Genomic DNA, 16911 nt, shown 5'->3' on the forward strand with positions numbered 1-16911 from the left:
TGTCCAAACCTGTCAAGCTGGAGATATAAAGTCATAGACCAGAGGCAGAGGTAATGGCCTGTAATTGGATTCCCCTCAGCCTCTCAGTGTTGAGAAAATTTACTGTGGGCAGTACGTGATGAGCATCATTTCTGCTGAATGTTAATCTTGTGTAGTCAAACTGTGTTAATGTAGCTCACAGCAGTCCGGAGAAATATTATGAAAACAAACGGTTTGGTAGATGAATCCAATACCATAGTGTCGTATTATAACTCAAAACAAATTTACCATGTTAGAAATTAGGTCAGGGTTCAGTGATTAATTAATTAATTCAGTAAAAGTGAAATGTTTTTTTTTTTTTTTTAAGTATATATTTTTGGGCATTTACGCCTTTATGGATAGTACAGTTGAGACAGACAGGAAACGGGGAGGCAGAGAGAGGGGGGATGACGCGGGACTCGAACCAGGGCCGACTGCAGCGAGGACTGTGCCTCTATACATAGGGCGCCCGCTCTAACCACAACGCCACGCGACGCCCCAAAGTGAAATGTTTTGCCTTGGCTGACATAAAAAGTGTAAAGACACCTCTGAAATATCCAATATTTCCCAACAAACAAAGAAATTAATCATATATTTTCAGACAACATAGACTGTGAGTTACCTCTTTATTTATCAGAACAAATTAAGGAAAAGTCAATCAACTCATGTCAATTACAATTGTCTTTTCAAGAGACTTCTTCTGTGTAGCCTTATTATTAGGAATTACAAGGATTACCATTTTTTCGGCGTCCACTGTGTGAAGCACTTAATATAAATAATGATGTGAGGAGTTTTCACTTTAACTGGTTCAGTACATGTAGGCTAATCTAAAGTTTAATACGCTCTCAGCATTCAACTTTTATCTATAACTCAAGGAGCAATAAACAAGAAAGAGTTTCAGTCACAGGAGCACCTGCCTCCTCTGTCACAGCTGAAGGCAACATCAAAGTAAGTTTTCATACTCTTCAGGGACAAAATGTGCTACAATGCTCCTGACTTTGGGTAAAATCCATTAAATATGTGAACTGACTGTTTTGGGACTTTTTTTTTTTTTTTTGCGTAGCACATTTTCTAGCTTTAGGTCAGACTTGCAGATTTGCACAGATCTGCTCCTATCCAAGGTCATGGGTATGATGATGTATGTGCGTGATACCGTATTGATACCTGGGGGATATAATTCATCTTTTCAGCAGTGGAAGCAGAGGAGGGTCAGGTGCACAACAATGACCTTGAAGCTGTTATGGTTACAGTGCATTGCTTTGGGATATTGTGAAGGATCAACACAGGGTCACTGGGCTAAATATGATACATATTTGTATATTTGTAGGTATCGATTCATGTTAGTATGGTCACTCTGAACTTCAAATGGTTTTTGACAGAGTTTCCCTGAGTGACACTGTAACAACAGCTCTGCCTCACAGGACACAAGCTTGTTTATCATTTTCAGGGTCAGGATGTGTTTATGCCATGCTTACAGGCGGTGCTGAGGGACTCATGCACTAAGGCACTATGTTGTAGTAATGAGGCACTTGTGCCAGTGATGACAGATGAGGGCTAAGAGGGTATAGCCCTGCTAACCCCTGAGCTCTGGATGACCTGCCAGCCTTACACCGCCTTCAACCGTTCCCAGACTCAGCCCCTGAGCTTTGGGTTGAATTTGTAATTGGTGCCTAGGCTGCACAGCAGAGACCAGACAACACTGTGAGTGGTTCAATGCAATGTTTATGTGCAGCATAGGCCTACCTCTCAAAATAGGATCTACTAGACTTTAACACACATGCACAAACCAGCTCACAAGTTTAGAAGCAACATCCTGAGCTATAGCCCACCCAAGTCCACTGGAGGCTCTGACTGAACAAACACTTAAACTTAAGTCAATATAGTCAAACTCTGTCACCTTCCACCTGTTGCCATGTCAGCAATATTAAGCTCACTGCCGGCGGCGCATAATATGATTTAGCCTCTATGATATCTACTAGCATTGGGTGCCAACAGAGCTAGCATGTTAGCATTGAGTCCTACCTTTTAGAGGCTCCAGAAGTTGAATTTTACGTTGGCTGCTCCGTTATGAAACTTCTTTGGTCTGTAAGGGTCCACAGGAGAAAACAAAAAACCCCAGAAGTTTTCTGCTCATAAAAACTTGTGAATGACACCAATCCCTCAATTTCCAATTTCCTGTTGCATTCCGCCTTGTGCCAGGTAGCCTACCTTGTTTTTGGACAGGTAATGTTACGTCACCGAGCGTAACGACGCGTTCTCGCCGCCCGGAAAATCCTTTCTTTTCACAGCTGTTCTTTCGCTACCTTGTTGATAGACATCTCAACTGACCAATCAGAGCAAAGACGGGGGGCGGGCCCTTCTCTGTCCTGGAAGCTGTGAAAAAAGTTTCCAATTGTCTCATAAATGCGTTAGACTTCATCATCAGTATGCAGCTCAGACAATTACAGACCCATTGCTCTTGCGTGTGTCTTGTCTAAAGTTGTTGAACAAATTATTCTGGAAAGAGTCAATGCATTAATTACCGCTGCAGAAAATCAATTTGGGTTCAAACCTAAGCACAGTACAGATATGTGTATCTATGTGTTAAAAGAATTGTTGAGTGACTACAAAAGAAAAAACTCATCCATGTTTATGTGCTTTTTAGATGCTTCCAAGGCATTTGACCGCGTGAACCATAGGAAGTTATTCAATAAATTGAGTGAAGCAGGCGTCCCAAAATACATAGTGAGAATCCTGTCTTACTGGTATGCTCACCAAACAATGCAGGTGAAGTGGGATAATTGTGTATCTGCCCCCTTTCATGTCAGTAATGGAGTCAGACAGGGGAGCATGTTATCACCCATTTTATTTAATTTCTACATGAACAGCATGTCAAAAGAGTTAAAAATGTATAAAACTGGCTGTATGTTTGGCAGTACTGTGGTGAACCATCTTATGTACGCGGATGACTGTGTGCTCCTTAGTCCGAGCTCAGCTGGCCTGCAGCAGCTTCTTAATGTGTGTTCTTTGTATGGAGAACAACATGACATAAAATATAATGATGTAAAGAGTGTGATCATGATCTCCAGGACAAATGAGGATAAACATATGATTTTCCCTGACTTTAAGCTGTCAGGTCAAGTTTTAAAAACCTGTAGTCAGGTGAAATATCTTGGTCATGTGATCACAGACACACTGACTGATGACGAGGACATTCTGCGTCAGTCTCGCATGTTATATGTGCAAGCAAATGTGCTAAGACGGATATTTGGCTGTTGTTCTGATGATGTGAAGCTGACTCTGTTTAAAGCTTATTGCACACCGCTGTACACTGCACATCTGTGGTCAAATTACAAAAAAACGAGTTTTCGGAGATTACAAGTGGCATATAATGACTCTTTGAGAATCTTGTTAAAACGGCCCAGATGGACCAGCGCCACTGAAATGTTTGTGACTGCTCGAGTCAACACTCTCCAGTCTGTCTTAAGAAATATCATGTATAAGTTCATTTGTCGTCTAAACAACTCAGAAAATCAGATTGTGATGGAACTGACAAACGTTGCATTTAGTGCCACACGTTACACGTCACTGCTCTGGAAACACTGGTATAAGTGTCTTTTAATAAGGGGCTGCTAGACTACCCCGTATGTCGTTGTTGTCTGTTGTTGTATTATTGTTGTTACTTTATATTGTTTTGTTTTTTTTCCTGTCCTGTCTTGTATTTTTAACTGGACCCAGAGTCTGTACTAATAAATTATCTATCTATCTATCTATCTATCTATCTATCTATCTATCTATCTATCTATCTATCTATCTATCTATCTATCTATCTATCTATCTATCTATCTATCTATCTATCTATCTATCTATCTATCTATCTATCTATATAAGCAAATGTATGTAAATTAGGTGTTCTGTGTTTATGCGTGAAAAGGAGGTGTGTCCCTCTGAGTTGCCGTAGGGCGGAAATAAGTTTGCAGGGTTTACCGCTGGTGTTGTGTAGTGTCTCAGTCTGGAGGAATAAAGTGAGCAGAGCTGCTACTGGACACGCTATCTCGTCTCCTGTCCCGTTTATTGTTTTCTATATCAATACAGTATAGGCGAACCCAGAACGCTCGGCTACAGTATCAATATTTTACAGAGATTGTTGAACATTTTGGATAATAAACTCAATTGCTTTCCTGCTGAAAGTTAAATGAGGCAATCAACCACCAGTCTTTACCTACAATATGAAGTTACAGCCAATTAACTTAATTTAGCATAGCAGTTTTCTCTTGCCTCCAGTCTTTGTGCGACACTAAAGCCACCATAATAGCTAAATATATAGTTATTTCATAGGAGTGGTTCTTCTCCTTATTCTGGCTTATTTTTGGATTCCTTCACCAGTCAGTCAGTTTCTGCTCAAATATAAGTGACTCTGAATTTTTCTTTGATTGCATGATCTTCTGCAAGAGGAAGGCAACACAAGTGGAAAAAAATCTCGACTCCAACACATCTGGGATCAGACTTTTAATTTGACTTAAATTCACATAAATAACATTGGTTCATATATATTTTGTATATTATACAACTTTATATAATATATATTTCCCCCTATGATTTACATTCCTCTCTGGCTAAAATTATATCTATGGAAACAGCCTTGCATCAAAGCAAAGCTGCTCTTTTTGTGCTGTTTGTCAAAGGTCCAAATGCCAAAAGGAGAGGAGCGTGTTTCTCTTTGAGTCATAAAAAATAATTTACACAAACAGAAAAAAGCAAAAAGGAGGATCTATTGCATTGTCTCTAGGGTATTACACTGCACTACGAGGAGTGGGTAGGGTAGCTATTGAAAATCATTCACTGTATATATTTTTACTGTATTGACTTGTGACACAAAGAAAGAAAGCACTGCAAACAATCTGATATGCATGGCAATGAACATTTCTTGTCATGTTTTTTTCTTTTCTTTTTGGGGAAAAAAAAGAGAGAGAATATGCTTGACTCAAGATAAGAAACCTCATCACGAAGATAAGGAAAGAGTTATGAAACCTGCAGCAAGGTCACATAATCATGCAGTGACCCAGCCAAGCACACTTGCACAGATGGGTTGAGCTTGTCAGTCCGGATCACAAATCAACACATGGCCGTTTCGAGGCTGTGACCGACATTATTCAACAAGATGGGTGGATATTTGGAAGTCAGGTAACATTCACTAATCTCCCTGACAGAAAAAACAACCATCCACTCATACTGGAGCTCCTACTGTGCTCTCTTTGACCAGTGGATTACCGGTATCTCCGTTGTCAAGTACCACTCAGGAAATCAAAACCACAATCATGACGGACGTGTCACAGAGTTGCCCTAAATGAACGCTGCAGGTTGAAAGGTACACTGGGAGGCCATGAGTCAGATTTTCTCTACCTTTCTGCTGCTGAGAGTTTTACTTCACTGGATCTTTGCTTCAACATCTTAATAAGTAACCAAGGCTACTAGAAAATGATTGAAATCTGTGTGTTTGCAGGGTATGTCTGTCAACCAAATCATAGCCTGCCAACACAAATGTTACATGACATTCAACATCAAGTACATACCTGGTGATGTGTAAAGAGAGTAAAAATGGCCATAAGGTGTCAAGGTTTTCATGTCAAATCTAATATGATGGTATGCAAATCATCTGCTTGTACTGTATCAACACAACCTCAAGTGCCACCTTATCACGATCCCTTCTTACAAAACCTTTTAAATCCGCATAAACTGTGATACATGTTTGATTGTCTGGATCAGCGACGCTACCTCAGCTATACACACTACACCATCAAATCCAAATAATGAGCAAACAATGGATCCAGCTACAGCTGTTACTTGGGCGGTGATGGGTGACACACAGTTTGAAGTCAAGTCCGTTGTGAGCAAATATCCAGGTGAGCGATGAAATCATGATTCAATGAAGTTGAAAGAACTACTTAAAAATTACCCAGTGAACCATTGGGATCCTACAATGTATCATGCATTTACCACGACGAGGCCAACCTAAACAAAACATGACGCGTTGTCGGTGTGTGTGTTTGTGTGTGTGAGTGTGAGTGCATGTGCATGTGTTAACAAATCACAAGAGGAAAACTACAATCATGCCATGACATTGCGACAGACAGCAAGTTAAAGTGTTAACCGCCTCCTTCCCTGAAGTAGTCGACAACAGAGTGAATTTTTTTTTTAAAACAGCTATTAGATCTATCATCGTGATAAAAAAACGCATAAACACCATCATAATCATATCCCTTTTCCGAGGAAGATAAATTTATTATATGCTATTTGAGAAGACGAATGGGGAGGGAAAGAAGCTGGTTGTGTTCAAAGCACAGAGAAAAAGAAAACAAACCTTTTCAACCTTACAGCAGATATTTCTGTTTTATTGCAAAGTGCTTTGAGTGACCAGATTAGGTGTGAAACAAAACAAAACGTTTTTATTGCATTAAACATTTGTTTGGTTAATATCTAGCCACCGTCATTAATCACGGATCATAAATTATATTGTAAATATGACTGAACACAACCAGCAGTAGTGCTAGTTGTCACTTTCCCTCCCCATGACTACCCTTCCACTCTGCTCCATCTACTCAAATACTCATAAAGGGGAAATAGTGTTAATTAAAAAGTGCATGAATATGTTGAGATTAATAATAAAAGTAAACCATCTTTTTTTTTATCTCATAAATAACACCTTTTCCACTAGTTTTCAATAAACCTCTTATTATACAATCCGAGTAGTCACATGATGCAAATCTACCCCCTGTGACCTTGACAACATCTGGGGGTAATGTTAACACTTCCTTAAACTTGGAAGCTGTTGGGTCAAATCTAGGAGGAAGACCAAAGAAAATACTTGAACGATGACCACTTACAGCAACTGAGGGTGCAACACATGAACAGTGACACTGGAGGACTATTTTTTGTCCACCTGTGTTGTGTAATGCAACAGCGAAAGTCACATACAGCTAGCATGGATTTGTGTTAGCGTGGTGGTAGCATCTAGCTGACACAGTAAAACAACTCAAAGAAGACACGTTCACATTTAACTCAAGCAAAAAAACACCAAACTATTCTTTTAACACTTGGTTGAGATCATTTTATCAAATTTTCCCTCTGCTTTTGCTGTGTTTACTTTAATCTAATACAGCGGAGACATTTAGTAATGTCACTGTTCACATGTTGTACTTCAAACTGTAAATGGCAAGAGCATGCCCTCCTTGATCTCTTGTCTATGGTCAAATCAAGATGAAAATCAATCAAAAACAGAAGACCTTAAATATTCAGGGAAGCCAGGAGTCCCGTGCTGCCCAACGACAGACCAATAAAGCTCTCTTCCTCAGCGACTCCGGGGCATCAGATGAGTTTTACGTCCACTGACTTTCACAGTCGACATACCTTGATCCCATTCACTGGCGAATCTGCAAAGCATTGGATAGCTACAAACAAACAGGACAGACATTTTTTTCCCCAGACTTGTGTGCATATTTCCATCACTTTCTAAATCCATAAAAAAAGTGACCAGTCCACTCGTAATGTAGATTAGAGCAGAACTCAGTCACTCTGTCTGTATCCTTCAGCTCCCAGTCAGCCTTTCAGTCACCGGGCCTGAGTGGACTCTGATAGGCCTTTGCTGAGCCTTTCTCAGTGGCAGGTCTTCATCCCGGTCAAGTATGGCGACTCTTGCCGGCACAGACCCATCTGCTGCTGTTGCTGCTCTTGAAGATCTGAGGCCAAACCATCGACAAAGTCGGGGACGGGCAGCCCTGAGAGTATCATGACTGACTTGTTCCAGATCATGAAGGTAGGTACGACGGGCAGGAGGAAGGAGACTTCGAAGGTGTGAATGTGCTGGGAGTTCATGGCGTCGTAGAAGGACAGCGAATTGTTGTCATAGTCCAGCAGGACACCAAGCCGCCTCAGCTGCAGGCTTGCCTCCACTAGCATCTCCTTGCCGTCGTGGCGGACCATAAAGTTGTTGTTGCAGCGTGAGAACACCCATGAGGATGAGTTCTTGCCGCTCCATTCGTTTTTCGGGGCTGATTTATAAGCCACGCCAATGGCATACCTACAGGGAGGGAACATTTTGGAATGCATTAGTGATCTGAAACCAGTGTCCTCCTTAATGACTGAAATTGCACAGTCAAGCTACCTCATGCTGAGGACACACAAGCTAGACTCAGGCCCTTTGGGTCTTTCCTGCATGAAGAGGTCTACTTCAGAGCCAATTAGTGAAAAGAATATAATTAGAATAAGAGTATACACTGTGTGTAGGGAGTGTGTGTATGGGTTTGCATAACAGCCTAGATTTTAACTCCCTAAAGAAAAATATTTCAGTTTACCAAATCTCCTTGAAGGCTTATATAATGCACTCATGTGCGTTTGTGTTTCTTACCATGTGGACGCTCCCAGCAGCACCTCCCAGTAGTGGCACCCGCTGTCAATGAACACATTACCGGCTGCTCCATAGGAGCCTGTGCCGCTGAAACGCTCTGGGGTGTGACTCTTCTTCAGTGAGCTCTCATCCTTCTCCATGGTCAGGCAGTCATTGGACAGACGCAGCTTCTTGTGGGCCGTCTTTGGGTCCAACTTGAAGGGTTGACCTGGAGAGAGATAAAAGTTTGTGCTTTAAATGATTTGTTTCTGTGACGGCCATCATCATCATCATCATCATCATCATCATCATCATCATCATCATCATCATCATCATCATCATCATCATCATCATCATCATCATCATCATCATCATCATCATCATCATCATCATCATCATCATCATCATCAGCACCTATTGGCGCAAACTGAAATCAGCTACCTAAAAACAAGCCGAATAAAATCCCACACATTATCCTGATGTAATACCTGTATATAAAGTAATTTCCAGGCTTGTTATCACTATGATTTTCTTATTAATGTTTGACTGAGTAGCTCCCATTAAAGAAGAGGGGCAGAAACTGAAAGCAGGCGTTGTGCAAACTGACTGACTGAAGTGGCCTTGTTTTTAATGCCTTGTTTAACAAATATATTTGTAGTTTGCTACAGCGCTTCATTCTTTATTTGCCACAAACTAGGGTTAGGGTTAGCCCTAACCCTAACCCAAAGGAGATAAAAAGAAAGAAGAAAAAACAATCTGACTTGAGCACCCTATACGCAGAACAAAAGTTCAGATCAGTTTGCATAAAAAAGTCATCATCACGCACTGCATGAGAGAATGAATACTTTGTTACCGAAAAATGTCACACACATGCAGCAAAATTATGTTGACAGCACTGGATCTCCTCTTGCCTATTTACACTTCCAGCAGAAACATTAGCATTCATTTGAAGTCATGTTTCTGGACTGTTTGTGGTCTCCAGTAACTCTTGGGAGAGCTGATTGGAGCTGTGGTTTGCTGCTGGGCGGACAGTATACGGTCAGCTGGCTCGCTGTGATTGAAAATGCTTGGTAGAGCTGAGGGGAGTTTGGTGATTACTCTCTGTGGATCTGACACTATGACCAAAATCCCTTTCACATTTCACACTAATTACACTAGTAACCAATTAAAATCTATTCGAAAAGGAAAAAAATGTAACAGTTGTTGCTATTTTTAGTTCATGACGTCTTGATATTGTCAAGCTGGGAAAAGGCAGAAGTTACAAGAAGATCAGAGAGGTGAAAGAGCTGAGAGTGAGAATAAAAATTAGAGCATGATTTTAACTCAGCAGCAAAAGGAGAAAATAAATAGAAAGTGGGGTGAGGAGTGCTGGCAGAGAACTCACAGGGAGACACAGAAGAGAGGGATGTTTGAAATACAAGGGCGAGAGTCTAAACTTCAAAGCTCCTCACAGCCTTTGGTGAAAACATTTCATAACAGTGGAGGAAGCCACCCGGCATTCTCCTCTGTGCCTCCCATCACACAGACTCAGAAATTAGCTGAAGGAAATCGCCTTTGCTTCCAATGCACTAGGTAGTGTTCGGGGCTATTCAGAGGAAATGCTGCTATCCGGACGCAAGAATTCAATTTGCAATGACACCAGTAATTTGGGTGTAATGGGTGGAAAATTGAGAGGGTAAAACTAGGTGAGTGGCAGAGAGAGAGAGAGGAGTTAAGGAGCGAGGAGGAGAGGAGAAGTTGAGGGGATAAATTGAGGTTGAAGATTCTGCAGAAGATCCCCTTTCTACCTCTCTGTGTTCATGTAGTATATGTATGTGTGTGTGTGTGTGTATGTGTGTAGGTTTCATGGAGGCCAGCTACGTCCCTTCCAGACCTGACATTTAACTCTGACACCTCTCATCTCATCTCTGTGCCTCCCTGAGCCTCCCACGGCTTAATGAGTGACACAATGAGGACCCCGACTCCTCCTCCTCCTCCCCTCTCTCTATCTGTCCTTCCCTTCATCTCTCTTCCCCTATTCTCTCATTCTCATCCTCTCTATCCTCTCGCCTCTCTCATACACTCTCCTCCAATAATCCGTGTGGTGAGTGTGTGTTACCGCATGTGGATATGAGACGACGAGGCCAATGTGCTGCTGGCAGCCAATTACATTAATGCGCTCTCTTCTTTGAACTGCTTATCGCTGCCAGCACAGCCATTTCCAAACACTGGGGCTCTGTCATGCCTTTCCAGGGGATGACTCCTGAGAGGCCAGGATGGGCCCGGGGTTGAGGAAGGGGAGACACACGTGACAGCAGAGGACAAGCAAGCTGACACATACACAGACACACACACTTCCAGCCTACACACAACCAGACGTACAGTAAGTGGCCAAGTGGAAATGTTTTGAACCAACGCCAGCAGGATTCTTCTAAATGGAAAAAAAAGTCATGCATAATAAGCTTGGGTTTGAACAGTGAATTCTGTGTATGTGAGAGTAAATGTGTATGTACATGAGGCTGGCATGATACTCCAAATGTAACAGAGGATTTTTCCAAGATGGAAGGTGTAACACTGAAAGAACTGTTGCATCTGGCAAGTTGGGTTGCTATAACGTTGTGAGGCTGCATGGCAAAGCAAATGGTTCCAGTTTTTTACATGCAACCTCGAATGCATCATGGTCTGCAACTGGTTAAAGCTTTCATGTGATGTTGTGAACCATTTATTTGCATCGTTAAGTCTATTTTTTTTTTCAACTCAACAACCATACAGCAGTCACAAGCTCATCAGGGGTGGGAAGCAGCTTAGTAATTAAATTTTGAGGTGCTTGTACTTTAGCCTGCATTTTATGAAACTTTATACAGTACTTATACACTGCTTTATATTCTATAATTTAGTACTTCACTGCACCACAGGGTGAACTATTGCAGATCTTTTCTCCACTGCATTCATCTGAGGGCTGTACCTGGGCTGTTAGACTAACATTAAGATATCATACGATACATCAGTACATTTTGCTGTTGAAGCTACTTCTGTTTTTTTACTTAGGGGCTGGATGTGGGACTTAATTGCATGTAAATTCTACACTGTAGTACTTTCACTGTTATTAAGGTAAAGTATCTCATTCACCACCGAACCCCTTCCTGCTGCAGAGTTTCCATGAAATGAACAGACCCTAAGTCTCAGTGGGTATTTGCTGGCAGCATTAGGAAAACATGCTTAATTTGATTTCTCCTGGAGTGCTACACCACTGGCTTAAAGGTGTTAAAAACCTGTGTGGAGTTACAGATTAAATTCTAACTATTTCAAAATAAATAGTAGATGTTGATATCAAAGGAATTTCATAACCTATTTTTTTAATTATCCCCCCTGTAGAGGCATCACACACATTACCACTTAACACTAAATAACTAATGATTGTTACAAAAGAGCTGTGTTGTTGCACACACAAATAAGCTGTCACGCACTCTCCTGTGCTGCCAGATCCTATATTACAAAAAAAGAAAAAAAAAAGAAACAGTCAGGATAGGACAATGGAACAGACCGGATTCATTAGCAGTGTCAGTGATTAGTCTGCTTCCACTTTGTAGTAATACATTAGTAATTAGAGATGTTTGCAAGTGTCTGCAGAGGTGATAACTGCTCTGTGTTAAAGCTGTGCGTTGTCTACGGCTGGGATGTCTTTAATGGAAACTTGTAAAACACACAAAGAAACAGCATCGTGGAAAAAAGGAGAGGAGAGAAATAAAAGGGGGCGACTGTTGAGGGAGCATTTGTGTAAAAAAAAAAAAAAAAAAGTAGTAGCTTCATTCCAATTTCATTCCACTGTGTCCTTGTTGAAATACTTGCAGCGGGATAGCATCTTGGTAATCGACTTTATTTCAATTCAGTCAATTTCACTCAAGCTACTTCTTTTTCCTGGCTCACATTTTTGCTGAGGGAGAGATTGAGCAGCCTCTGTAATGAGGGAGATAGGAAAAAAAGATCCATTTTACTGCATAACTAAACAATTACTGCAGTAGAAACAGAAGCATCAGGGACACAGAGCGCTCTCCTGGCACATCAGTGGTCTAATGCAACCTTATATCTTTTCACAGGTTTCTACTATGTCCCTGTTGAACTTGCAAATCATCCTGTGTCATTAAAATGCATGACTGCACGCCACTTGGCTGCTAATTGAGTGATCCACATGTAATATGGTATGTAATCCAACAGTGCCAACTACTTTCATGGACCAGCTAGGACACAGATTTACACTTCTTGAGATTAAAAATGCATCCATCATGTAAGATGGCTGGTGTTGATACCCAATGGCACAGGAGTAGTTCAAGGTACAGAGAGTGAATTCCTGCTGTGACTTCACATGTTTTACATCTCGTCCTCTTACCTCTTCCTGAGCACTTTTTTTTTTTGGCTCTGTCTACTGAACTTTTACAAAAGCTCAAAATGTCTTTGTGTAGTAAGGAGCAAAGGCAAACAGCAGTTTCCCATCTTCTTCAACTTCACCCTTTAATGAACTCGGTGAAGTCTGCAGAGACCAGTGCTAGAAAAAAATGAGGCTTCTGGGTCTGCGTAGAGTTTCACTGTGATTAAGAAACCATTTGCAGAGTGAATGTTTCTGAGATTGTTTAAGTAAAAGCATGTGAAAGAGTTTTTCTCTCCAACAGTGTAAAATCCAGTTGGTGCTCTGGCCTTCTTGGCTCACATTCAATCTGTTGTGAGTTCTGGAGAAAAAAAAAAAAAACAGCAACAAAAACGCAAAAACTCTCAGTCATTCTCCTCCCTTCCACCTGCTGGCTTTCCCGCCTGCTCAGTAAGTGAAAGACAGCATTTTGGTGAACACATCATAAAACTCTTTGCTGTCAGGTCTAAAAGGGCAAAAGATGGAGCGTGCCTTTAAATGTTAAATATCAGCCCTAATTGGCTCGCCAACTGTTCCCTGCTGTGACATGTGACAGCGTTACGCAGTGCTGTAAAATGAATCCCATCATTATGACGGAACATTAAAACCCATTGGTGCTGCTGTGTATTCTGCTAATGAGAAAAGCTGATTGGGGTGTTGGGCGTCCTTGTTGACAGTTCTAATAAAGAAAATATATTTATAGTACAGCCAGGTCACCAAGAAGGTCAATGCTATTAACTGGCAGATAGCCCAGAAACAAGGAGCTGAGACAATGTTAAAAATACAACCAGCCATCTTCACTGTGCTTGATCCATGTTTGGGCAATTATTGCTTGTTGCTTTTTTGTCCATATATATTTTGTCTTTTGTTTTTCACGCATTGACATAAAGGAACGACTTTTTAGCACACAGAAAGCTTATTTCTCTCAAATTTTGTCCATGCATGTTTAAACCTTCGTTAGTGAACATTTCTCCTCTGCCAGGATCATCTGTCCACCTGACAGGTGTGGCTCGTCAAGACACTGATTACAGCCTGATTTCTGCACAGGTGTGTCTCTGGCCATTCTACAATGTGCAGTTTTATTTTTAGAGGTATCTATTGTCAACATTTGAGAGAACTGAATTGTCTGCGTGTATAAAAGAAAGCTTAGATCTTTTATATTAACTCATGAAAGTGTGAGTGTTGCCCTGATATTTTTGTTCAGTATATTCAGTCTTTTTCTGCCAAGGAAACATTTCAGATCCAGTTACCTTTTCCTCTGCTTTTTTGTAGAGTTTTATTTTGTCATCATTTGTCAAATGACACCTCTCCATAGACAATACAGCTACACATGAAATACTGTCATTACAAGGTATGCATCTTATACCACTATTCCACAGGATACCCATCTCCTCTTCTTTTTTATCTTTCCCTTCACCTCCTTTTCTTCCTTTACTCCAGACACTCCTTTCTCCTCTCATCCCCATTTTTCCCCTCGTCTCATCTCCTCTCCACCTCTTACTGTTTACTTTAGGGGCTGTGCGGTAGCTTGAGGCCTGTCATCAGAGATGGATGCTGGGTAAATATTATTGCAGATCCTTTTACAGGAAGTAAAGAGGTACGTGTACCCCTGGGGCACCTTGACTTGTGATATTTTCAGGTTGGATTTTAGCTGCTTACTCAGTGTAGGGACTGGGATCTGAGGAATACACACAAACTGTACGTATTCACACACGCATACACACTTTCTTGTGTGCTGCGCACACACTCTACAGACACAGAACAGTTTACTGACAGAATGACGAACATTATAAAGTCAACAGTCCAGTGTTTGACTGTCAGCACGGTAGGCGCCTAGAGGAAGGTCGGTATGTATTCAGATTAACTTTTGTTTGCACACAAACAACATGCTGATTCAAAATGGAGCCTATAGTCTTCACTTGTAAACAACAGAGCTTCTCCATGAAGATATATCTAAGCCTGGGTTTATGCTGTTGGTACTCCCACCTCACACAGGCTGCTGCTTTGTTCTACAAAATGGATGCTGATGTTTGTAAAGCTATACATAGTGGTTCAGGTGCGACTGCCAAACAAGGAGGCTGGAGTGTAAATGGAGGTAGTGGAAGCAGGCAACCATACATCAGCCGAGCAGCTTATCACTAGTCAGGGTGGGAGGAGATTTTTGGAAAATGAAAGGTTTTAAAATGTATCCTTTACATTTAGAAAACTAGGTAGATTAATCATTTAACTCCCCATGAAAATCACATTATTCCAATCGACAGTCTTCAGAGTGAGAAATACATTTTCGAAAAGGTTGATCTCAGTCTGCCTGCATGCGCTGACGTCTCAGCTGAGGAAATCACACCATAAAGTTGACTTCCACCTACATGTGCAATCAAATCAGACACTGCACTTAAAGCGTAAACAACACACCTACAGAGACATGCTCAGTCTGTAATAATAAGGACCACTGCACCACTCTCCAGCCTTCATAATGCTGCTGATACTTGTGAGTCTAAATCTGAACCATTTCCTCTGTCCTGAACTGCTTTCCTCCTCTTCTGCAATTGTGTGTCCTGCTGGTATGAATTAATTACTGAGACAGGCAGCCAATTAAAAAGCATAAACAGGGCACAATCTAATAAAAGCTGTTGACATTAATGTGATTTCTTTGTCAGCCGCCACTCTAATAAGTTGTGACCAAACTCGGGCGCAACCTTAATTCAATTTCATGCTTATGAATGCATAAAAACATGGTGCTTTAAAAACAAATATAATGATTATGATGTTGTCCGCCAGAAGATGCGGCTCAGACTTTTTAATCTTAAAATGACTAGATGCATGTTTGGCTTTGAATTAATTTCATATGCTTAATTATTTTTGTTTTTCCAGGAAAAAAAAGTAGGAATTCATCTGTGTTCATTTTTACCATTAAAAATACGATGAAAATCTGGAGTCAGTGTGAGATAAATATGAGCAATACCTGCACAATGTGAGCCTTATGAAAGGAAAATACATGATTTTATTCTCTATTAGGTAAGGCAACATCCTGTCCACTGACTTAGGATTTATAAACTGTAATGGGCTCCATTTTATTTTGACAATCTGTGTATATTGCTCAGGCCTGGACTGTATTAATGGTTAAAACACTGTGGATTGAGGGCACTCATGTCTGCAGACACTCGCGCCTGCAAAGAGCTATTTGGTGTCTCTTATTCACTCAACACTTTCACTCTTTCACTCCAAATCTACCTCTTCTCATCCACTTCCGTGATCTCTCTCTCTTCATATGTCCCTGCCTCACTTTAGAAGACCGTCGTGTAAGAACCTGGTCACAATCCCTTCTGAGGTAAATGCAGAAGTATGGTCATGGCAACGAAAAGGTCACACACACATGCATGTATGCGCAGTCTCTTGCTTTCATGCTTTCTTCATCATACTTAATTCATATGTGTTTCAAGATGTCAGTTTCTCCACATGTTAGCCGTGAGCATCAAAGTGATACGTCTATATACTCCAGCATTAGCACCTCTGTTCACTCCGAGCCACTCAGGGTTCAATGAGTGGTTTCACTGGTGTGACCTAGAAAGCCTGTGAAAGCTGGAAGACTTCACAACATGATTTTAAATGTTGTCTCAATCGAACCAACTGTATTGCACAAGATGGGGCTGCAGCCACTGAGAGAGCACTCCACCTGTGTTGTACGTATAGGCAGGTGACGTTACGACTGCAGATGGGGGGCAGGAAGTGTTTTGCTGGCAGGTTAACCGTTGGAAAATGCCCAAGTTTTGCGCTGTCTACGGCTGTACAAACTGGGAAAAACAAAATAATAACAACATTGTGGGAGAAAGAAGTTATTATCTCCAATACGTGACTGAAACACGGCGATGTGATTCCCACCAGCCGTGTGGTGTTCGCAGCTGAGGGCCGACTTGCTTCTTTTATAAATAAAATGAAAGCAGCGAAATCAATGTCTTTTTTTATCCCATATTTTCATCTTTCTTGTCGAGACCTGACTAACATTACCTGCACTGCAACTTGACCTGCCTACTGAAAACTGGAGATTGAGTTGTGTCATGTCTAATGTGACGATGAGCTAGCAGCCCGTGGCAGAGATGAACTAGACAGACTTACTTCTTTTAAATTCCACACCTGCACATTTCTTTCATTT

At 41.2% G+C, this 16911-nt stretch overlaps 1 protein-coding gene across 4 annotated transcripts in view; it reads right to left on the reverse strand.

Moving 5' to 3' along the window:
* Window positions 1–4589: 4589 nt before the first annotated feature.
* Window positions 4590–16911, reverse strand: part of mid2 (midline 2) — a 98035-nt gene continuing 85713 nt past the window's right edge. For all 4 annotated transcript variants that reach the window (XM_083980230.1, XM_083980229.1, XM_083980231.1 and 1 more), the window contains 2 exons: window positions 8402–8609; window positions 4590–8074 (listed from right to left, as the gene is read on the reverse strand). In XM_083980230.1, the coding sequence (XP_083836356.1) occupies window positions 7651–8074; window positions 8402–8609 (632 nt within the window). In that variant the 3' untranslated portion in view covers window positions 4590–7650. The remainder of the gene's footprint in view (window positions 8075–8401; window positions 8610–16911) is intronic.

Source organism: Trachurus trachurus (genome assembly GCF_905171665.1).
Source record: "Trachurus trachurus genome assembly, chromosome: 10".
Taxonomy (NCBI): Eukaryota; Metazoa; Chordata; class Actinopteri; order Carangiformes; family Carangidae; genus Trachurus; species Trachurus trachurus.